We start from the raw sequence: 24,085 nt of genomic DNA, 5'->3' as shown, positions 1-24,085 counted from the left end.
CGCGTAATTTTTGAACGGCCCTCGTATAAGTTCAGAATATAATAAGACCTTAAATGGACAAACAAGCATTTATCATGTACATGTACTAGTTATTGGCACTTAAAAGTGGCCACAGCTACGGACCTAGCTTGTCCAGACATAAACTCTAATAAAGATTTAAATCCAGAAGTCAGGGTCATGCACATGTACGTTAATACGAGTGTACAGGTCAAGATTACAAAATCTTCATGCGAGCACCTCAAGTTGAAGAAATTTAAAATCCGTCCTTTCAAAAACTATACTAAACAGCATAAAGCTTCCGATCTTGCGGATTATATGATGACGTACGACACAAGCATGCATATATTTTCATACTTTTTATTTTACATGTGTATTTTATATACATCATAACATGTACACTGTACATGTATTTGCCTGAAAAGAGAATGCAATTGCATCCAACGCATCCCTCCCCATTTATGATAATTAGAAACGCTATCAATTTTCGGATTGTAATTTTTTTCATATTTGAGCTGTTTTCTGACTTTAACACTAGGTCATTAATATTCACAAACGTTTGTGTGGAGTTCCAAAATCACAAAACCTTGACATTGTATATGTATATAGTCAAAGACGATCCCAGAGAAAAAAAAAAATAATAATAAAGGGATTTAATTTACTTACCACTGTGAAAATGTGTACAAGTGGAATTTATGAACGCTGCGACATTAAAATTCATCTTTTTTTAAAAGTTGGTACGTGAAAAGAAATAATTCTTTTTAATTTGAAATATGATTTTAAATAACTTCTTTTTAAATTGACAAGTAACACATTGACTTTCTGTGACACGACAAGAAATTTTTTAAAAAATTGAGAAATTCTATTGGATGAGATCACACTGTGGTTTTCTATATTTTTGATCGGGAAACTATACTGGGAATATGTGACAAATCCTAACACTTTCATGTTGATTCAATTTGTGGTATATCTTACTAACCTTTCCTTCAGAACTTTCTATCTTGTCATTGTAAAAAGAACCTTTATGCCTTATGGGCCCAAAATTGGAAAATAAAATTATCTTATCTTATCTTATCTATAACAATACACATCTATTCTATCCAATCGTAATCATATTGTAACAATTTAATGGTTCATGCCCCCTGAGGACCCTCGATTGGTGAATAAACAAGCAAATTCAAAGAATTGTGGTCCCCCGTTTTCGGTGTCTTTGTGGGTGAGATGTTATTTTTATGACATATTGTGTGTAATATGAACATCCTATCATATGTCATTTATTTAGAAAGTAACTCTGAAGTTGATTTTTTTGAAGGATGAAAACCCTAATCCTGACCGTTAAAAAGTTATGGCCAAAGTAAAAAGTTTTTTAAAAGTAGGTCAACTCCAAGGTCAAGATCAAAGGGTCAAAGTTGTTGATATCCAATGAAAAGTTTTCTCACAAGGATTACATATGTGAAGTATGAAAGCCCTAGCCCTTACTGTTTAAAATTTATGGTCAAGGTTAAAGTTTTTTCATAAGTACATAAATCTTTAAGGTCAAGGTCAAAAGGTCAAAGTTGTTGATATCCAATGAAAGGACTTGCCACAAAGAATACATATGTAAAATATAAAAGTCCTAGTATCTACCGTTCAAAAGTTATGGTCAAGGTTAAAGTTTTTTCATAAGTACATAAATCTCCAAGGTCAAGGTCAAAATGTCAAGGTTGTTGGTATCCAATGAAATGTCTTGCCACAAGGAATACATATGTGAAATATAAAAGTCCTAGTATCTACTGTTTAAAAGTTGTAACCAAGGTTAAAGTTTTTAAAATGTAATTAAAACTCCAAGGTCAAGGTCAAAGGGTAAAAGTTATTGGTATCCAATGAAAGGTCTTCTCACAAGGATTATATATGTGAAGTACGAAAGCCTTCGTCCTCACCGTTCAAAAGTTATGGTCAAGGTTAAAGTTTTTTCATAAGTACATAAATCTCCAACATCAAGGTCAAAAGGTCAAGGTTGTTGTTATCCAATGAAAGGTTTTGCCACAAACAATACATATGTGAAATATGAAAGTCATAGTACCTACTATTCAAAAGTTATGGCCAAAGTAAAAGTTTGGAATTTTTGTGTAAAAGTGGATCAAACTCCAAGGTCAAGATCAAAAGGTCAAATTTGGTGGTACCCAAAGAAAGGTCTTGTCACAAGGAATACACTTGTGAAATATGAAAGTCATAGCTCCACTAAATCAAAAGTTATGGGCAAGGTTAAAGTTTTTGTGACGGACAGACTGACAGACTGACGGACAGACGGACAGACAGACAGACGAATGAGATTTAATGTCCCCTCGCTTTCGCGAAAGCGGGGGACAAAAACATATTCATATGTATGACAGGAAAAGGATTATATGAGTGATGATTATGACCCCCCCCCCCCGGGCGGGGGGGGGGGGGGTGTTTCATGTCCACAGGCACCCAGGCGCGGATCTTTTCATATGTTTTCTAGGTCGTCTTTCCTGGAGGAGGAATCCGGGATAACTTTTAAATTAGTTTAGCTAATGCATTTAATAACCAGGGGCGGCGGACCCCCACCCCTTCTAGATCCGCGCATGAGCACCCTTGGAAAAAATGACATTTTAGGAGCTAGGAGTATCCATAATGATATAATGTATAATTTTAGATTGATAATTTTATTTGCCCGAATAAAAACAATTTAAGTGTGGCCCTTAGAACTTACATTGGATATATGGGGTCTTTCGGGGTTTCAGCCTGAGCAGACAAAATGAAAGAATTTCCGGTAGAGGTGGGAAATTCAATATTTCGGTTTATAAATATTTGCAGAACATGAAAGAATAGAATCGCTTAGGTTACAAATATCTTGTATGTGTGATCTTTTGAAAGACATTTTTTTTGGTTTTTTTGTTTAGCAATAGATATTTTTCAAAAGAAAATGTAGATACTCCAGACAACGGAGTTGCCCGAACACTAATCCGAGATTCCTCTGACTCTAACCCCCGCTTTTATATTATGACTTGTGCACAAGTCATAATATAAAAGCGGGGGTTAGAGTTAGAGGAATCTCGGATTACCCGAACACTTGTATCGATACTTCAGTCTTAAATACTTGCATGGGTACTTTCTTTCACATGTCAATAGATTTGAAGACCCAGGTACCAAATGCTGAGTTGCAAATAAAGCTTTTGATTGAAAGACAGTTACCCCATCTTTATAGATTTTGGATTCAAACATCATCATCATCATGGTCAACAGGCAGGTCCAGGAAAATCACTATATTTTTTAGAAAATTCAATCTAAGTTACTGATGTGATATTAATTAACAAGGAAATGAAGATTAAAGAATTATAATTTACTTGAATGTTTGTGGCTGGTTAAGATTGCAGTTAAATTTTATAGGTTGAGACAGCTCATGAAGGACCAATGAAGACAATGAAGGGCCAGATGTCTTCTGTAAAGTGATGGATAAAGACTACACATTACTAGGGGTGGTTCTAAAGGGAGATAACTTGGGACAGGATGACAGGTGCTTGGGAGCTGTTAAAGTCCCCACCTCACAGATAGGGGAAGGAACTCTGGATTGCCTCAGAGATGTCATGAGGAGACAACTTGTTTGTTTCTTTGAAAATCTTCAATTCTGCACAAAAGAAGGGTACAGCAATTTAGATGATATAACCAGTTATTCTTTTTTTTTTTTTTTTTTAAATAATACATGTATTATGAAAGTTTTTTGATTGCTCACTTCACTTGACAAAAATAGTTTCTTTTCTGAAGGATTCTTGTCACATTAGAGTAAAGGTATATGAACATTTTTATTTTACAAAATGTTCAATGTTATTTTTGTCTGATACAAAAAAAGACTGCTTCTCATTCAATTATGGTGACAGGTGTTTTTTTTTATTATTTACTTTAAATATTAAATAGAATTATTATGTGTACAGTCGTCTGAATAAAACAAAACTAAATGATCATGATTGAGTGCATAATCTGTATTTTCTTGTGTCACACAGCTGGAGTATAAAGGCTGAACTAGAGAATAACTTGAAAATTCAAGATGTTTTAACAGATCAGAGAACTATTCTTGTCCAACGGAATCAAAGTAAGCCTTTAAAAAAAAAATGTACTCCTTGTAATTAATAATTGTATGTAAAAATGCAACAAAGGTGAACATTAAATAAATCATTCACATTAACATGATTAAATTCAATATAATATGTACATATTCACGAATTGATAATTACATACAGTCACTTTTATTTTCCTCTAAATATCATGAAGTAGAAAAAAGGTAAGTATTTTTAGATGTTTTTTGAGTTTGAGTGATAAGGTGAAGGGAATGTCACAAAGTCTGGGTGTTAATTAACAATTGTAACCAGTTGAGCTATTAATGGGAAGAGGGATGTACCGGTATATAGATTGAAGAAAGTGATGATTGCTAGACATATTCAATGTTACAACATTTTAATGATCTTATCTGAGATGGAGGGACAGTTAGGGCAATAGGCAAAGCCTGTCAGTTTGTTCACACCCAATCTGATTAAAATCAGATCCTTGATCCGCTCCTTTGTTTTTTTATTGTTGCTACCTCGTGTAGCGACAATAAAAAAAACAAAGGAGCTGATTGAGGATCTGATTTTAATCAGACTGGTTCACACCTAGTTTGTTTTCCTGCATGTTTTCCTGTAGTTTTATACTTATACACACCCCTATTGACTTAATTGCAATCGTTTTATCATACTCAGTTTTATGATTCTGACTTAATCAGATATGTCAAATGCTTTTTGATGCCAGAGCTATTTCAGATCAGCTAGCAAATGTAGTCAAGATTCTGGGACTGCATCTGGAATTATGGGTCAAAGGACAAGACTTTTGTCCCTTTTAATAGAGGTTTCATTTCCATCCATTACTCTAGGGTCAGTTGAGTCTGAATGTTTTCATTTACACATAAGCAAAAATTATATAAATGTCTTCAATTTTTTCTGTATATAAAAATGTTTTTCAATTCAATTTATTTATTGACAACACCATCAATCATTGATATATAGTCATGAATCTAACAAATTAACATACAGAAAATAAACAAACATGAAATGTTTTATAAAAGTGAAGTTTAATTCATCCTTTTTAATTGATAAATCTATAGCTGACCATTTTTCATGTAAAAAAAACTGGAATTTTCCAAAATTATTAATTTTACCAATAATATCCAATAAGAGGTGAACAACTCACTTTGATGCCTGTGTCCAACATTGTATAAAGGTAGTTTGTATCTAATGATTGGTCTATTGTAATCAATTGCCTTAGTCTTTCTCTTTGATCTGTTAGGTATTGTGTATTAATTATCACCAATCATATGTTAGCTTATCACTTTCATCTTCACCCTACAAGGTGATCACACCAAGCTCTTCACTGATTATCCAAGCTCATTCAATTTCCAATTAAAAGGGGTAAACTATAGGTGTAAACAACCAATCAGATACCACTTTATTAAATGATTTGATTAATTAGCCAATCAGAGCATAAGCTATGTCTTAAATAGCCAATGAGAGATTGAGTTTTTGAAGTTAATTTTTTACCTATTTTACTGGGCTATAAATAGGTTCAGAGATCTGAGTCTTTACCATTCTTCAATTCAGAAGGCAACAAAGTAATACAAAACCAAGTGTTTTTGTGCTTTAATTTGTGTTAAAAATTGTGTTTTATAATACCTTGTATAAGTGTGAATTTGTTACGTGAAAATTTGTGAGTTAATCTTGTGTTTCTTATAAAAAGTGCTTTTGTGATTCAGTGAATTGTGAAGTCTTGCAGTGCTGAAGTGTTTTCTATTCTGTGATTTGTGTGGATAGTGTTGTATAGTGTATCTTCACCATGGCTGCCAATGCTTCCTCTCCTTCCTTGGAGGTCAACTCTGCAACCACCCTGGAAGACATCATCAAGGCCACCATCATTGATGACCTGCCTTCTTCACCAACATCCACCCAGACATCCCTTGACATCAGCCCAGCAGAAACCAGATTTGATGAGTGCCTGGATTCTCTCACCACTGAACATCCAACACCAGAGAAATCCGACACCATTCAATCTGATCTTCAGCTTGCTCTTCAGTGTCTTCTGCCTTCACCTGCCAACATCTCAGCCAACGACATCTGCAGTGCATTTCAGTTCATCTTCCGCTCTGAGGCCGTTTCATCCACACCATCTGTGCTCATCAAGTCTGTGCAACCCGAGATGTCCATAACCCATCGTGAACATCAGCTGTGGCAGAGATTCAACAACCTTCGTCACCACCATCCTCAACAGATCAACGACTTGTCATCTTTCTACAAGTACCAGAGTGCCCAAGTGGAGACAGACCGCTACTGTGCCCTTCACCAGAACTCCAACCAGCCACATCACATCAGGGAGAGCATCAACCACCACTACAACATCATCCATCACCGCATCATGGACCGTGTAGAGAACAGCCTGCAGATCCTGGAGGAGAGTGTTCCCAAGCCATCACCATTCAGCACTGCCATCACCTCCACCACCACAGAGCCTAAAATGATCAACCTCCGCACCAGACCATCGCTATCCCAGAAGTCCGTTCAGCTGATGGAGCAGTGGTACTACAGTCACCTTGACCATCCATACCCATCGTCCGACGTCATCGAGGAGCTGGCCAGGAGAGGAGGGATCAAGGAGGAGCAGGTCAAGAAGTGGTTCTCCAACAAGAGGAACAGAAGCCGGAGGTCATCAGGGGTCAACAAGAGGAGGTCATCAGGGGTCAACAAGAGTGTGCCGTGCTTCTGGTGATTGTTTTGTGTCCAGTGTCAACAAAAGTGTTCCATGAATGTGGTGATCATTTTGTGTACAGTGTCAAAAAAGTGTGCCATATTTATGGTGATTGTGTCCAGTGTCATCAAGAGTGTGCCATGCTCGTGGTGACCTTGTTGTTACCAGGTTTAACAATTAATGTTAGTGCTATTTTGTGATGTGATGAAACTAATATTTGAAAAGAAGTGCTGATGTAAATTGTCCTAAAAATATGATATTAACTGTTTTACATATCCGGTACTACTTGTTGATTATGTGTTGATTACTTTAAGTGAGTTAGGGCTCAAAAGTGAGTTAGGGCTGAAGAAATATATGAATAACCTGATCATAATTTTGTTGTCTATGTTTTTGGGGTAAGTAAAAGTGCTATTGGTATGTTACTAGTTGTTGATTAACTTGATTATGTTTTATACAGAAGTGCTATAAGTAATTTGATGTTTTGTTATATTTTTTTGTGTATTACTGTGCTACTAATGCATTGTTTTATTGGTTTACTAATTTATTGAATGTATATTCCCCATTTTCAAAAGTATATAAGGGAACTGTGTTTAATTGCATGCGCTAAAACGAAAGTCACTTCACGTTCTTGATAACATGTGCATAATGCATATGACAAACTGTAAATAAAAAGAAATCTTAACTCATTTATTTATTTAACATTGCTCACTCATAGCCTCTTTCTGGATTTTATTAATCTGTATACTAGTATAATAAGGCGCTGTGTGAGCCCCCCCCCCCCCCCCTTACAAAAATAAAAAACGAAACAGATTACTGAAAAAATGCTGAAACATATATGAATAAGCCTTTTTTTTTTTTTAAAAAAACAAAAGCTAAAATTTCATTTTCGGTAGTGGATGTTCTGCAGATGGATCGTCATTATTTACAAAATGTGCAGAACAAATATAAGAATTTTTTGTATAGTTATAGAGTTTTTATGAATTAACCTAGTCTGTTGCAGCCATATTTTCTTCTTTGCATTTCTAGGAATTTTTTGGAGACTGATGACATGTCCATCTACATTTTTTCCTCTGAAATTGCTGCATATAGAGCAGTAGTTGGTCTTTGTGTTGTGCTGATTGTATGTCATAACATAGTTTATTACACGAACACATTTGGTGACAATTGAAGGCCTATTTCATTTGAATTAACGGTGTTTTAAAATTTACATTTGAAAAATAATTGATTCACTTTATAAATTAAAACTTTGAATGAAATTCTGAATGAGTTTAATCTCATGTGCTCATATAACGAAGAAAGACTTTAAAATAGCATCGACCTGAATTCGTGTTAATATGTCGTATAAAATCTGAGCTGCATTTAATCAAAGTTTTATTGTAGGATCTAAGCATATATATTCCCGACTAAAACTTCCTTCCAATTTTATGTAAAATACACTTATTTTGTTTTAGATCAGAGAATTGACAGCAGAAACACGAAATTGATACAATAATTTCCGAGCGTATTTCTCGTTAATACAGACAACATTCTTTTCGTAAAGTGATATTTGTTTTTAAAATCCTTTCAGTGTATGTATTTATGTTTATAACTTATACTTTTTGCAAAGTGTGTAAAAACAATATCAGAGAGAGAGAGAGAGAGAGAGAGAGGCTCATGAAACATCGTGTAACTGACATACATGTACATCTGTTAAGAAACATATACATATATATATATATATGATCGTAATTATATTGAATTCACAATAAATAATTCTAATGATTTTTAATTTCCACAACTTGGTTCATATTCAACTGTTCAACCCATTTACACATTCGTTCTCTGTACATGCTGTACGCCTAGCTCCACCCCCACTTTTTTCCGAACATTACTTTTATTATTAAAAAAAATTCTTTGAGAGACAGGCCCCCCCCCCAGTTTATACTACGGTAAAGTTATAAAAGGGAAATGTAGTATTGTATGCCAAGAAATTGGTACTGAAATAAGTAGCTTTTTTAGACTTTGGGCAAGGTTTTTTTTTTTTTTTTTTTTTTTTTGGTTTTAAAATTTTTCAGGTAAGTAAAAAAAATATTTCTCTGGCTGCCCCCCCCCCCCTCCCCCCACTTTTAAAGACGATGCTACGTGCCTGGCTAATTCTTATCGCTATCTAGAAAGGGGGGGGGGCTAACAGATCCTTTATAAAATCGTTGATTATCTAATTTTTTTTCGCAAACCGTTTCCTTCTTTTAAATTTTTTAAATGTAGCGTGTAAGTTTATCACTATTTTGTTGGATTATCGTAATGCGTAGTCCGCGGAAGTTATGCCTGTGTAGAAGAGTTCCGATTTCGAGGGGAGATAACTCACTTTTGAAAATGGGGAATACACTGTAACTGGATTTAGATATTCAATAAACATACAATGAAAATTAATTTCTTTTCCTTTATTTTTGGTGTTCCAGAAACTTTATCACATTCAGCATGAATTCGTAGATGGTAGTGCATATACCAATACATGATAATTGGTTGAATTGAATGTTGTAAGAGATGACTTGCATTTGATTAACAAATAAATTCTAATGAGTATGACTTTTAAAATCCTGAAAATATTGACGTCCAATTCATGTCTATGGATAGAAATTATAGCCTACATATGTACAAAATGATAAGTTGTACATATGATTTACCAATGTTTTGTCCATAAAAATCTTTATAATATTTTCAGAAGAGGATAAAATAGCCATTCAGAACACAGATAGAGAGGTGCTGGGCTTTGTGTTGTGTGCAGTACAGTCCAAACTCAGTCATCTGAGATCCTTGATCCAAGATCAGGTCATTGTTTTCTTTATTTAAAATTAAAGAATTAAACAAAATGTGAAACACATGTATAAGTATCAGAATTGGATCTTTGAAGGAGAGATGTTGTTCTTGAAGATTCAAGCAGATGTTCTTTAAGATAAACCATTTTACAGTGAAAACTGTCTAATCTGACTCCTGTGCAATCCACCACACTAGATTCTGAACTAAAACTTCCTTCCAATTTTATGAAATTTCATGACATTTTACACCAGGTACCTAAGCTGACACCCCGTAACGGTACATTAGGACACAAAATGTGTCACCCAGTGCATGTTGGATTAGACAGGTTTCAATGTATCTGTATGTTCATGCAAAATTCTGTCAGGCCTAAAGATGGCAATAAAATGTTTGGAATATTGGTTAAGATTTTGATTTGGAATCTTGAATTATTTTCTTCCAGATACTTGATGAAGGAAATAGGTCATTCCAGGGATTCCAGTTCTTAGAACAACATGGCTGGCCTGTCAGTCTCAGACAAGAAGGAAGTCTGTCTGTTCTTGATGTGATAAATGAGAGGCACGTCATGATCAGGTTCAAGACCTCACCAACCAGAACCTCTCCTCAGTACAAGGCTTGCACAATTAACAGGTCAGTGTTTCTGCTTTCATTTATATACAAGTAGAAGAGGATTAACAGTGAATAATGTGTGGTCCAAAGAGTAATATATGATAAGTGTCTCAATTGGCCCCTTAAAATGAATATCTGAATTTTACTTTATTTATAGCTTTAGTTTGTACAGCTATATATGTGACCTTCATTAGTCATTTTCATTTTGATCAAAATACCCTTATCTTAGAAATATGACATCATGAAAATCACGTTTTCCCGCCATTTTAGCATTTTTTGTATAAAACGGCTTATTTTCAAGCAGTTTTTCTTCCAGAAAATATAGAGCGCAGCCTAGAACAAGCTTTATATTTTCACCAAAGATGTATCTATCCAATACTTATTAGTGACAGAAAAATTATAATACATGTTCTACACTGCGCTCTATGTTTCCCATAAGTAAAAACATCAAGAAAAAGGCATATTTTTGGCTTTTTTGTTGGATAGAAAAAATAGTATTATTTCTCATGTCATTTACAGCTAGTGAGTACATACATATGTGAAAAATATATTACAACTATTTCTAATATAATCTCTTCTACAAAATAAATATCAATTAAAACATATCTGAATGTCATTCTAAAATGTTGATTTTTAGGGGGCCAGAATTGGCTCTTATCATATATACTCCTTACATGTACATCTGTAGTGCAATTCTTAGTCTTAAAGACAAAATCTTGAATTTTAAAGTATGAAAATTTTTTAAGAAAACAATTTTTCGCTCACCTGTACAAAGACTTGGGAGCATATGATTACAGCCTCCATGCTGACATTGACATGGTGTCCTACTAGGTGAAAGTTTTTCTTTCAAAGTATGGTAGTTCTATACTCAGTTTTGATAAATCTTTATTGATGATGGATCATTTGATTCATTTTCAAAGACAGGTCTCAGATGCTTCATTATCTTCAAGAAAATTTCATAAAGATGACCGCTTTAAGATTTTCGACAAGGTTGATTTTTTTGGAGCAGATCTCATATTGACATTCATTCTAAAGTAACAATGTTCCCTATCAAGACTTGCATGAATGAAGCATCTAGGGATCCACAGTACAAGTCCTGCATCTAAAGCAGGATCTGTCCTATCACTTGCAGTTTGACTTTCATTTGAAAGACTTTAAACTTGGCCATCAGATTCTTTTTAGTTTAACATGATGAAAAACATACACATTCTTCTTTAAATCCACTCATTACTTTCATATGAAAGTACAATAAACAGCAACACATTATTTGGACATAGCAACGACTCCTAGCAGCTTTATTGTACAATGTACATATATCTTACAAAATATGAAATTCAGTTTTTATAAACATATAGACCATATTGTTGGATTGGGAAAAAAATTACAGAAAGACTCAATTTAATAACCTGTTACATGGTCTATCTTTAGGAAGCGTCACCTGTCGTTCCGGTCCAGTAAGGATCTGGAGCGAGTGTCCCCGGCAGATTCCAGCGTGGGGGATATGACGGGGTCAGTTAAACAGATCCTCATCAGCTACGTCAGGGCAGAGGCCGCTCAACACGCACTCAGGCTCAAACAGGAGTTATCTCATCTTGGATTCACTGTGTACTTGGTGAGATGGAAAGTTAAATAAATTTCGAAGAGTTAATAATGAAAAGTATTACTTTGGGAGTTTGTTGAAATACCTTAATTCTTTAAAATGTCAAGGGTTTTTATTTTGAATGATGTATAATTAATGTTTCTTTTCATGTTGAAGTCAGTTGAATTAAATGGTTTACAACAGAATTTATTTTTATTAATATATGTTGATGATACATTTCTTGTTGTTTAAGGATGTCCATGAGATTCGGTCAGGTTTAGACTGGCAAGATTCCCTGAATTATGCTGTCAGTAACTGTGAATATTTTGTTGCTCTTGTCACACCAAAATATGGAGAAACTCAATGGACAAATAGGGAGGCAAGTGTTACAGAATATTAATCTTGGTTTATATACAAGTGATTGAGGATGAACATATTTAACCTCATAGATTTACTCCATTGTTGAAAAATACCTGGAAATGACTTTCTTAATGATGTTATGTACCATGAAACTTAGATCTTCAAAATTAAGTATTCATGTAAAAGAAAGTTGACTGAGATACCCATGAATTTAAAGTTCAGTCTTAAGTTATGTCATTCAGTGGAAACCATTTACTCACTTCAAAATACACATGTATTTGTAAAATTAGATACTTACATGTAGTATGATGAGACATCAACTTCTACTTTATTTCCTATTTTTTGCTTTGATAGCTTGACAAGTAATATATTAGCTCCCATTAAACAGATAAAGCTGGCAGATGTTCTGGGGAAGTTCATCGTGCCTGTCAGCTTCCTGGATTGTTGGCCACCGCAGTGCCTGGCCATTCAGTTTGCCACTACGCAATATATTGACTGGAAAACGCAGGCACAAATCACTGCAGGTATAGATCAAAACACAAGGATAGATCAAAACACAAGGATAAAATGGTTACTTGAGATATTTTAATTATTTAAATATTAGCTTTTTCTTTAGTGGGGCAGTCTTTAAGGCATAAATTTGCTATGAGAAATCTGCCTATTTTAATTAAAATTAGAGTGAGAATTGTACAATAAAAGTTCAAGTATGGCATCCGCAAAGAATGGGCATTTTTTATAACCAGTCATAGAACTCAATCTACTGTAACACACCATTTAAGCAGAATAATTCAACAACAATTGTGCCCTTCAGCTTTACATGAAGGAAAAATACAAATTACTTTATACTTAACTGATTTTAGCAAATGCATTTCAAAAATCAGAATATCTTGATCAATATGCATGCATAAGATAATGTGTTAAGATTTTTTAAAAAATCCATCCACAGAAATATCAGAGGGCTCCAATTCAGCCAAAGATATCAAAGTGTGGGAACACAGGCATATCCGAGAAGTGGCCAGTAAAATAAAAGATCACCTCAACAAAGCCAAGGAAAAGGCTATACAGAAGAGAACTTCACTGGTTAAAAGGGTAATTCTGCACCAACAAACTGACTTGTCAGTTAAAAATTGTTTCATTAAATAATGTCATTTAGCATAAAAAATGGATTGATTTTTATCAGAAAACTTTACTGGTTAGGTGGGTAACTCTGCACTAATAATGTGATCTATCAGTAAAAATTGGGTTTTTTTTAATCAATAATTGACATTTAGCTTGAAAATTATGAAGTGATTTATTACTTTTTTAATAGAGAACAGTTGTTAAAAGCTGTACATTGATTGAGGAGAATAATGAGCAAGCCTCGATGTGTAACAGAGATGGTTGTCCTCTGGTTGTGGTGTGTGTTCATGTCAACCAACAACAGCTGGTAGGTCAGGAGTATAATACACTTCATTGGTATGAATTGATTGTATTACATACCTTTATGGGGGAGGAGCAAGATTAAAGTAATCACTACCAGATATTACAATGTACAGATAATTATTTTTTACAGTCATTTAGGTATCCATAAAATAGGATTTGCCTGCTGCCCAGTCTCATTCACTTTTCTTGTAAATAAATTTAATTATAAATAAAAAAATAAAAGAATAAACAAAAATTGCGATGTTTTGACATACATGTAACTTTATTATAATACCCATACATTCAGTTGCTTACATAATTTTCTAATGTTCTAATGACCAATAAAAAATGTCGAAGTGTATTGTTCATTTTCCTTTAATATGGAACAAAAATTTAAGTTCCGATATGTATTTTGTATTTGTGTTGATGTAATCTGTGATGTAGTTTGTACAATCACTTACACTTGTTTTACTATTTACAGAGTATAGAACTGGCTGATTTCATCAGGAGTTTGGGTTTTGAAGTATGGTGCACAGTCACTGATAAAGTAGGAGGTAAAAATGGTACAGCTATATTAAAGTTTTTATATTGTAAAAGATGTGATTAAGAATTACGTCTTTACTAGTGTTGGCAAATCGAATTTTATTAACCAGTTACTCACTTAATCTTCCGATCGAGTACCCGGTTACTCAGATGATTTTATATCATAGTTTCCATATTTATTATTAATCTCGTCCTTGTAATTATTGGTAGAAATAAACAACAAATGTAAGATATATATATATGAACTTTATTTACAAATACAAACTCAAAAAAAAATAAATTGTTGAGTCTTCTGCAAGTCGCTGGTTATCGAAATATGTTTCAATCCAAAATAATTTAGAATACCGTATTTGGGGGAATACAATACGCACTTTTTTCTTAAAATAAATTTCTGTGAGAAAGGGATGCGTATTTTACATCACAATGGGATTTTGATAAGTTTTTCTTTCAGGTGAAACACGGCTATCATACGTACATACCGTAGTATTACCAAGAGACATATACAACTTCTTTTGTTTATTGTCATTTTTAAACTTCGGAAAGTTATTGTTGGAATGTATGCTTGTTAAAAATAACACTTTCATAATATTTTGATACTAAAATGACATGAAAAAGCAAGTTAAAATAATTTGAGCTCCATGTTTATCGTCACCGTGTAGGCCGCCATTACCGATGCTATTTTAAGACGTTAACACATTCCTTTGTCACGTGCTTCCGTAATCATAGTACATATGCACCTTATCTGCCTGACAAAGTAATAAGTCATTTTTAAATGAAATACAATAAAATAAAATTTTTATTTTAGTTTTTAAATAACTCAGTGAAAATTCACTGCAACACAAACACCCCTCTATACGTCCCAATGAAAGGAAGCCAATGTCGTGACACACGTGCGCTGTCACTTGATAATTACCTCTCAACACCCGTTACACCCCTCCGGGCAATTAATTGTCTACCGACTCCAAAGCAATGTTTCTACAGTTATAGCGATGATTATTTTCACTGTCCTTAATTGTTTTGGTTATTTTCTTTGTTAAAAAGCGGGGATCGGTTTGTAATCTTTCGTATGTGTGAGCGTGTGTTGATTACGACACATTTAACAATTAAACACTTGTTAAATGTAATTTTTCCTTATCTTATACTTATCGAACCCTTGTTTAAATAATTGAGATTTAACAGATTAAATATGAAGTAAGCTAAAACTTAAGTGTTTTCATTTATTCGTGCTCTGTAGAAAATAAAATATCCGCGACGATTCAGAAGAGGAAAATCGTAGTCTACTTAATTTTTAAAATACTTTGATGTTTCAATTTCTTTTTTCAGCATGATTACCTCGAACCAAAATTAAATATGACAACTGTTTAAACTTGCAACAATATCTCATGCCTTGTTGATATAAAATTATTTCACCAAAGAATTATATAGCCACTTATTATTTCAAAATCACCGTATGCTTAAAAAATAAATTCTGTTAACACCTTTACGCAACATTATCTTGTGCTTTGTTGAAATTCATGAATAAATAATTTTCTCCAGATTGCTGCGATATGGAAATTGCAGATTAAGAAAAAAATATAAATGCATTTGAAAAAAAATGTGTGTTCTGTAAATTTTTGACACTTAATCTTCGCGCCGATTTTCGTTACAAACTACCGCGATTTTCAAAGTTCAGAACATCGTTTGGTAAAATTTTCTGTTGCGTATAATACATCCGAACTGCGTTTTTTCCCCCAGTTCCAGACACAAAAAGGGGGGTGCGTATTTTACATCAATGCGTATTATACTCGGCCAAATACGGTATTTGTACGACAAATCCGATTTACAGAATTTGAATTTGGTAGATTTCGAGTTCTTTAACAATATTTCCACGCTCTTGGTAATTGCGGCGGCATCTTGTTAATGTTTATGTTCCTCTATCACATGTCTATTAAAATGAGGTAATTATAACTTAGGTTTTCAAATCAAGTACCCCCCCCCAACCCCCCAGGCAATTATTGCCACCAATTAAACAAAACAAAACAAATCGATCCTATTTGTGAACCACTAGAGCAAGCCTAACGGTAATTAAATTAGAGAAGTGTGTCAATTTAAATTTCCAAAAGACATAAAAATTATGTTAAACGTATTCTATATTATGAAATATGAAAAAAGTATATTTATCCGAGTAACCGAATAGCAGTTTTACTAACCGATACTCGCAGCGTTCGACGGTTAACCGGGTACTCGTTGCCAACACTACTCTTTACTATACACTGTGTGTAGGTAAAAACCATGTGCATCGACTTGAGGCAGAGGCTAAAGTGTGCTTTTCTGATCAATTTTTATGTACATGGATATCTGTATATACATGTAAATGCACATACAAACTCTTTGGCTTTGTAATTTTTTATTAACTACATGTATTTTTAGCTCACCTGAGCTGAAGGCTCAAGTGAGCTTTTCTGATCACATTTTGTCTGTAGTCCGTCTGTCTGTCTGTCTGTAAACTTTTCACATTTTCGACTTCTTCTCAAGAACCGCTGGGCCAATTTCAACCAAACTTGCCACAAAGCATCCTTGGGTGAAGGGGATTCAATTTTGTTCAAATGAAGGGGAGATAATTGGGAATTAATAAAAATTTTGTAGCATGTTTTAAAAATCTTCTTCTCAAGAACCACTGTGCCAGGAAGGATGAAACTTATATGGAAGCATTCTCAGGTAGTGTAGATTCAAATTTGTTCAAATCATGACCCCCAGGGGTAGGGCGGGGCCACAATGGCCGACCAAAGTTTTACATAGAAATATATAGGAAAAATTCTTTAAAAATCTTCTTCTCAAGAATAACAAAGCCACGATTGATCATATTTATATGGAAGCATCCTCAGGTAGTGTAGATTCAAATTTGTTCAAATCATGACCCCCGGGGGTAAGGCGGGGCCACAATGGCCGACCAAAGTTTTACATAGAAATATATAGGAAAATTCTTTAAAAATCTTCTTCTCAAGAACCACTGTGCCAGGAAAGATGAAACTTATATGGAAGCATCCTACGGTAGTGTAGATTAAAGTTTTGTTCAAATCATGACCCCTGGGGGTAGGCGTGGCCAAAATGGCCAACCAAAGTTTTACATAGAAATATATAGGAAAATTCTTTAAAAATCTTCTTCTCAAGAATAACAAAGCCATAATTGATCATACTTATATGGAAGCATCCTACGGTAGTGTAGATTAAAGTTTTGTTCAAATCATGACCCCCAGGGGTAGGGCGCGGCCAAAATGGCCAACCAAAGTTTTACATAGAAATATATAGGAAAATTCTTTAAAAATCTTCTTTTCAAGAATAGCAAAGCCACGATTGGTCATGGGACTACTTTTGGATTTAAACTTTTCAATAATAATCCAATTTCTACTTTTTCCTAGCCACAGTGCTCAGGTGAGCGATGTGGCCCATGGGCCTCTTGTTTCAATAATACTTACTACTAGTAGATGCATATGCATAAATAGTATTTGCCTCAAAGATAACAATATGTACTAGATATTTGTAAAAGTTTTTTTGGTAAAATGACCTAATTTTTCTGTTTGTTAGAATACAGTGATATAGGTGATGGGGTCAGAGAGAGTTTCCAGGAGAAAGCCGATGATGCTGGAGTTGTTATTGTTGTGTTGTCATCTGACTTCATCCACTCCAAGACTTGTCAGCAACAGGTAACAGAACCAAGGGCAGTATGCCATTGGGTACAAGCTATACAATGTCTACTGTGTTAAAACTATCAGAACTTAAAATTAGAATTGTGAAAAGAAAAAAAAAACACAATCTTAGTGATATCCAATGATTTTGTCAGAAAAAAATAATGCATATGTCATGGTTTGAGTAGTGATCTTTGAGAGTTTTTGATATGATTATAAATAATGTTTTAGCCCTATCTACATGTATGTGAGTGTTATGTAAAACATGACTTGAAATGTTTCAATCCTTTTAGAGTGTTCTGTAAACATGATTTATAAGTATATCCTTATCCTATCCTATCCTTGAGAGTATTCACAATCTGTAAACATTATTTGGGGTCCTATCATAGAGAGCATTCTGTAAACATGATTTACAATGTTTCAGTTATTGAGAGTGCTCTGTAAACATGATTCATAATGTTTCAACCCTGTTATTGAGAATGTTCTATATCCATGCTTTATAATGTTTCAGCTGTACTACTGTGAGCAGAGGAAGAAGGTGGTGCCCTTTCTGACTGAGGATACACAGATCCCCAGCTGGCTAGAGATGATGCTCCAGTCTAACACTTATAATGTAGGTGTTCAAAAATCACAAGATTGTTAATGTTGAACAGTAATGTTTTTCCCTTAATGGCACAATCTGAGACACTTTGTGCATCTAAATTGTAATGAGTTCAGTGTTTTGCCAAACTATTCAAATGTAAATTACCTGGTATTCCTAGAATCAGAACATATTTTGACTCCAGTAATTGAAGATTCCTGGACATATATTGTTTGGTTGACAAAAACTTTAACATATCCATAACTTTTGATTGGTGAGAGCTATACATATTTCATATGTACATTTCTTGTGAAACTTTTGACCCACTTTTGCAATATTTTATCCAACTTTAACTTTTGCCATTACTTTTGAACAATTTTTGCTAAGGTTTCATTTTTTTTTTTGACATTTAAATTGACAAGGCATTCACTTGGCAATATATTTTACCTTGTTTTAAATTTGACCTAGTTTATTAAAATTTTTAACCGTGACCATAGCCTTCAAATAATTTATTTTAGGGCTTTCAGATTTCAAAATTCAATGTTTATTTCTTGTGAGAAGACCTTCACCTTGATATCAACAAGTTCGGCCTTATGACCTCAGACAATAATCTACCTCTGAAAACCTTTAAACTTGGCTATATCTTCTGAAAGGGCTTAGCCACATATTTCATAGGTGTATGACCTTAAAGTACTACATGTGTATTTTTAAAAAGATTAAACCTTAGCTGTAACTTTTTTAACCGTTATTGATAGGGATTTGATATCTGAATCATATTTTCACAAGTGTATTTCTTATGACAATACTTTTGTTTGGGTATCGATATTTGTGATCTTTCAAATTCGTCCTTGGAGTTGACCAATTTTTTTAAGCTTTGTAACCTTAGCCACAACTATTGATTGGTTAGTGGTAGGACTTCTATATTTCACAATGTCTTCTAAGGAGACCTTGAAGGGATTCCTTAGGTACCAATATTTTTATCCTAGGTCCTTGATATCGGAGTTTGACATAAATTTATCAAAAACTTTGTCCTTATAGCTGAACATGATTTGTAAAAAGAATTTGTTCTTAGACTAGCTCTCGCTATATCTGCAGGCCCCTATAAATAGAGCCGGTCACTTAGTCACTGTTCAGTGTAATGAATTGTCACCGGTGTACATGGACGTATGCTATACAATACTCAGTAGCGACAAAAAATAACTGTGTACCTCTTCCAATGCAGGAAAGTAAGATAATAAAGATCCAACAGTTACACAGATCAGTGCAGTATATACAAACACAAATATGCGAAACCACAATAAAATGTAAACAGAGTTAATGCAAGATACTGTAAAAGTACTTTTTTCCTCGTGGTATTAATTTACGCTATGTACGCGGCCACAAATTTTCCACGGAAATTTGTCCAAGCGTACTTAATATAAATGTAAGGCATAAAGTGACAGTCTAAGAAATCCGTGTAATTTTCTACCCGCGGATTAAACGAAAATTGAGATTCTGCGGAATTATGACCCCAGGGAAGAAAGTACTTCTACAGTAACCAGCACAAACATGGGTCGCCATACCATGCCAATACCCATGACAATGAAGCAGTTAGGTGTAAGAAATGCGAAGAGTATATCCTGATGTTGATGTATCGGAGAAAATGATATCGAAAATGACGTATGCCTATTTTACGAGTCATGTTCAGCTTTAACTGTAAACTTTCATATGGTAGATTCAGTGTTACACAATCACACATTGTTAGAATTCTGTCATATTCCTTTGTTTAACATTCATTGATCCATGATGCTTGTGTTTTAATTAGGTATGTACATTTTTTCCAGTGTGTTGAAAAAAGGAATTATAAGGAGCACCTGCCCAAAATACTAACGAAACTACTAGACCCAAAAGCAAGGCAGAGCAGTAATGCAGAACTTGAAGAAGCCAGGGTATCATATGCTGTATGTTATATACATTCATCTTCAGTATTTAAGACTAGTGAATATCAGAAAGTTTTATTCATGTAAAACGATTTTGTTTATTGAGTAAAATAATTGATATATCTTTGTACATGTACAATGTGCAGTTTTAATGATATTCCAGTTTACAAGTACAGAATCCATTAGAGCCAGTCTGTCGGATTTGAGATACATGATTGTGTAATTTAATTTTCTGTAGGTTAAGCAGTTACAGAAACTCCTCAAGAACAGTCTCTGCATCTACATATGTGGTCCTTCAGTTTGTGAAAATGTTAAAAGTGATCTAATTAGGTATGAGAACATTTTAAATTTTAGCATGCCCATTGGGCAATTATACCCCCTGCAAACGAAGTTTTCGGGGGGTATATAGGAATCAGCTTGTCCGTCTGTCCGTCCGTCTAGTTTTCTATGCAAATGTGTCTGGTCCATATCTTTCTTACAGAGGAACATAAGAATCTATTACTCCACACAAAGATTGCTCATGACCTAAGGGTGTGTCATGACCTTGACCCAAGGTCATTTGGGGAAGTTTAAGGTCACTGGAAGAAAATTTCATAATTCATGTCCGGTCCATATCTTTCTTATGGATAAACTTGGTAGGTTCTCATTTCATACAAAGATTGCTCATGACCTAAGGGTGTGTCATGACCATGACTTAAGGTCATTTGGGGAAGTTCAAGGTCACTGGAAGAAAATTTCATAATTCGTGTCCGGTCCATATCTTTCTTATGGATAAACATGGTAGGTTCTCATTTCACACAAACATGTGTCATGACCTTGATGCAAGGTCATTTGGGGAAGTTCAAGGTTACTGGAAGAAAAATTTTATAATTTGTGTCCGGTTCATTTTTATCTTTTTTATGGTTAAACTTGGTAGGTTCCTATTTCACACAAAGATTGCTCTTGACCTAAGGGTGTGTCATGACCTTGACCCAAGGTCATTTGTGGAAGTTCAAGGTCACTGGAAGAAAAATTTCATAATTCGTGTCTAGTCCATATCTTTTTTATGGATAAAACTTGGTAAGTTCCTATTACACATAAAGATTTCTCATGACGTAAGAAAGTGTCATGACCTTGATCCAAGGTCATCTGTGCAAGTTCAAGGTCACTGAAAGAAAAATTGTATGATTCATGTTTGGTACATATCTTTATTATGGAAAACCTTGAATCTACTACTTCACACAAACATTGCTTATGACCTGAGGTTGTGTCATGACTTTGAACCAAGTTCATTTATGCAAGTTCAAGGTCAATGACAGAAAAAGTTCATAATTCGTGTCTGGTCCGTATATTTAGAGTATTTTTTTTTATTAGGCTGCGCCTTCGTTTCATTTATAAAAAATATAATAAGCAATTACATTTGCACTAAAAAATGTTTTAGCATTTCTCTCTTCTCTTAGATCCATAAAATATTCATGATTTAGCACCTCTGAAAAACCCAGCAGGGGGCATTTTGTCCTGTTTGGACAGTTCTAGTTTTTTCAGAACCTTTCACGTAATGTCAATTTTTTTAATGAAAAGAGAGAATCTATAAAACTTATACCCTGATAAAAATCAATTTCTTAAGAATAATAAATAAATAGAACATCAAATAATTGCTAAGACTGCTTGCTTGCATGCAAAAAAGTTATACTAGTACAATATTGACACTACTGTATTCTGTCAGGCAAGATTGTCCTTTATTCAACATTTTAAACTTTAATATTCACTGACTATCATAAATAATCAAGTTTTATGTTTATTACTTCATTTCTATTTTTCACATAATAGACTGCTTGGTAAGGTATTAAGTGAATTTGAGGACATCACCGTGGTAACAGGAGGGGGATACAATGTGGAATACTTGGTCAGTCATGCATTTCAGGAAGAAACTCAACAAAAACTGAGACCTCACCAAGTCTGGCATGTCCTCCCCGAGCAAGAAAAAGAGGTCTGTGATCCTACATAATAATGTACAGTTGAACTTCGATATCTTGAATACCATGTATATATGAAAATGATGTTGAATTTCCAATCACTTATTCTTCAAGTATTTTACCCTCAATATCTCTAATCCTTGGTTTTCTCAAAGGTTTTTTTTCAATCCCATCAAGTTCAAGATAACGAGGTATGACTGTATCTAATCTAAATCTTTATAATTGTATTACATCATTTTATACAGTACATTTCCTCTGTATGTTCCTGTAGGATGTGAGTAAGGATTACCCCCAAAACAGCGATGGAACATTCCAGGTGATCTCGTTTGGTCAGACTTACTTCTGTGGGAATAGTCTACAGGAGAGAGATCTCATTGTCTCTAAAGCTGTCCAAGTTTGCCTGATTCTGATTGGTTAGTTTTGCTTTGGAGAATTGGCAATTTTAAGTATTCAAGTCAAATTCATTGAACTTAAACTTAGTTGCTTTTATTTATTTTGTCCAACTTGTTGGGAGATGCATGATATCAAGTAAAAAGATGTTCATCATTCAGTTTGTTAATAAAATCTAGGCCTGTTGATTTGTTACAGGTGATTCAGATGTAAAATATTTAAGACTGGCTAAGAAGTTTGCTTGGAATGATCACCATGTTATACCATTTGTAATGAATATGGAGGTGGATTCAACATTCACTGAACAGGTTAACTTTATTTTATGTGAAGCTAAATGTTTTCATATTTGAAAATTTTTACATGTGTTTAATTTTAAACTGTTCTCTGTTAGCTTTCTCATGGGATTTCTCTGGAGGACTTCAGGGGCCTTAATGACCCAATAGGGACACCTGAACTGAGGGCATGTGTACTCCGTGATATCTTGACAAGAATTCAGGGGAACCTGGAAATGGAACAAAAGGAGGAAGAAAGTCAAGAGATAGAAATGTCACCCCCCAAAAAAATGCAGAGGAAATCACCGTCAAAAGGCAGCAACCCAAGCCATAAAAAAGTATCACTAAAGAGTCTAAATACAATTATCTTGTAATATGCACATATACCCACCTTCCCCCCCCCCCTATTCTTGAGCATTCCTTCACAAATTATATTTGTAGATTTATCACACTAATATTATCATGTATACCATAGGAAAATCGAAAGAAAAATACAAAGTTTGGATTTTTTGTATGCAGTGCTTTACTTTTGTATTTGATAGTCAAATGAAAGTCCTTATATTCAGTGCTATGGCAATGTGATTGCCCTATTATGTATTGGTATAAATGCACTTCTGATATTTTTTTTCATTTAAATACTTGTATAATTGCTATATACATGTATATGTATAACATATTTTTCAGATTAGAAAAGAGACATGTGAAACATTTGTTCACATTGAAAAATAGAAATGTACATGTATGTTTTATATATCCAAAATATGAATGTGTATTAATAATGTCTTTAATTGAACATGTAAGTATTCAGACTCTCTTTTACATGTTTGTTGTTTATATGTTATTATACATTGCTCTTTTATATGATTTTAAAATTGCAAAGCAATTTTACATGTGTATATTGACTTATTAGTTTCTTTTGATCTTATTTTAGGTAAAATTATTTCTATGTTTATCTCATAGTGATTTCTTCTTCTTTTTTTTTTTTTTACATTTTAAAATGTTTCACCATTTTGTGTTCAGTACTTGTTGGATATTTACATCAATTTATTTACATGTGCAGACATGCAGTTTAGGAATTTTGACAGAAGCATTAATGTCTTACAAAAATACACTATACATGTACATTCATGTTCACAGAAAGCTTCCATTATTTTTATGCAGTTTCTTGGCACATGTGCCTTTGCAATTGTTGAAATTTTAATGAATACAATTTTTAAAATAGGAAAAAAAAATTTTGTGGGAAATTTTATCATTTCA

General features: G+C 33.9%; 2 protein-coding genes across 3 annotated transcripts; both read left to right on the top strand.

The window, feature by feature from the left end:
- The first annotated feature begins 2,749 nt into the window (after positions 1 to 2,749).
- LOC134228434 (uncharacterized) lies at positions 2,750 to 23,227 on the top strand. 2 transcript variants are annotated; one of them, XM_062710093.1, is made up of 19 exons: positions 2,750 to 2,853; positions 3,388 to 3,640; positions 3,999 to 4,087; positions 9,464 to 9,570; positions 9,998 to 10,185; positions 11,593 to 11,776; positions 11,997 to 12,122; positions 12,492 to 12,627; positions 13,050 to 13,192; positions 13,413 to 13,529; positions 13,986 to 14,067; positions 17,612 to 17,730; positions 18,224 to 18,325; positions 20,116 to 20,232; positions 20,450 to 20,541; positions 22,021 to 22,180; positions 22,438 to 22,579; positions 22,755 to 22,864; positions 22,948 to 23,227. In XM_062710093.1, the coding sequence occupies exons 2-19, from the start codon at positions 3,450 to 3,452 to the stop codon at positions 23,200 to 23,202; spliced, it is 2,460 nt and encodes an 819-aa protein (XP_062566077.1). In that variant the 5' UTR covers positions 2,750 to 2,853; positions 3,388 to 3,449; the 3' UTR covers positions 23,203 to 23,227. The 2 variants fall into 2 exon arrangements, with proteins under 2 accessions (XP_062566077.1, XP_062566076.1); XM_062710092.1 differs by having other exon boundaries at positions 11,997 to 12,128; positions 12,498 to 12,627.
- Positions 5,857 to 6,989, top strand: LOC134228412 (pre-B-cell leukemia transcription factor 2-like). Its single transcript, XM_062710062.1, has one exon. The coding sequence runs from the start codon at positions 5,857 to 5,859 to the stop codon at positions 6,781 to 6,783; it is 927 nt and encodes a 308-aa protein (XP_062566046.1). The 3' UTR covers positions 6,784 to 6,989.
- Positions 23,228 to 24,085: the final 858 nt, after the last annotated feature.

This window comes from Saccostrea cucullata, unplaced genomic scaffold (genome assembly GCF_032062105.1).
Source record: "Saccostrea cucullata isolate Sc308-1 unplaced genomic scaffold, CSIRO_AGI_Scuc_v1 ctg333, whole genome shotgun sequence".
Taxonomy (NCBI): Eukaryota; Metazoa; Mollusca; class Bivalvia; order Ostreida; family Ostreidae; genus Saccostrea; species Saccostrea cuccullata.
Note: the sequence above shows the minus strand (reverse complement) of the source record. Positions and strands in the feature narration are given on the sequence as shown.

What these genes read in the sequence shown, in the direction of transcription:
- LOC134228412 (XM_062710062.1), top strand. Translation starts at nt 5,857, where the DNA reads ATGGCTGCCAATGCTTCCTCTCCTTCCTTGGAGGTCAACTCTGCAACC.
- LOC134228434 (XM_062710093.1), top strand. Translation starts at nt 3,450, where the DNA reads ATGGATAAAGACTACACATTACTAGGGGTGGTTCTAAAGGGAGATAAC. An exon ending in CTCAATGGACAAATAGGGAG is followed by an intron (nt 12,123 to 12,491) that starts GCAAGTGTTACA and finishes CCCATTAAACAG; the next exon opens with ATAAAGCTGGCAGATGTTCT. An exon ending in ATTCAACATTCACTGAACAG is followed by an intron (nt 22,865 to 22,947) that starts GTTAACTTTATT and finishes GTTCTCTGTTAG; the next exon opens with CTTTCTCATGGGATTTCTCT.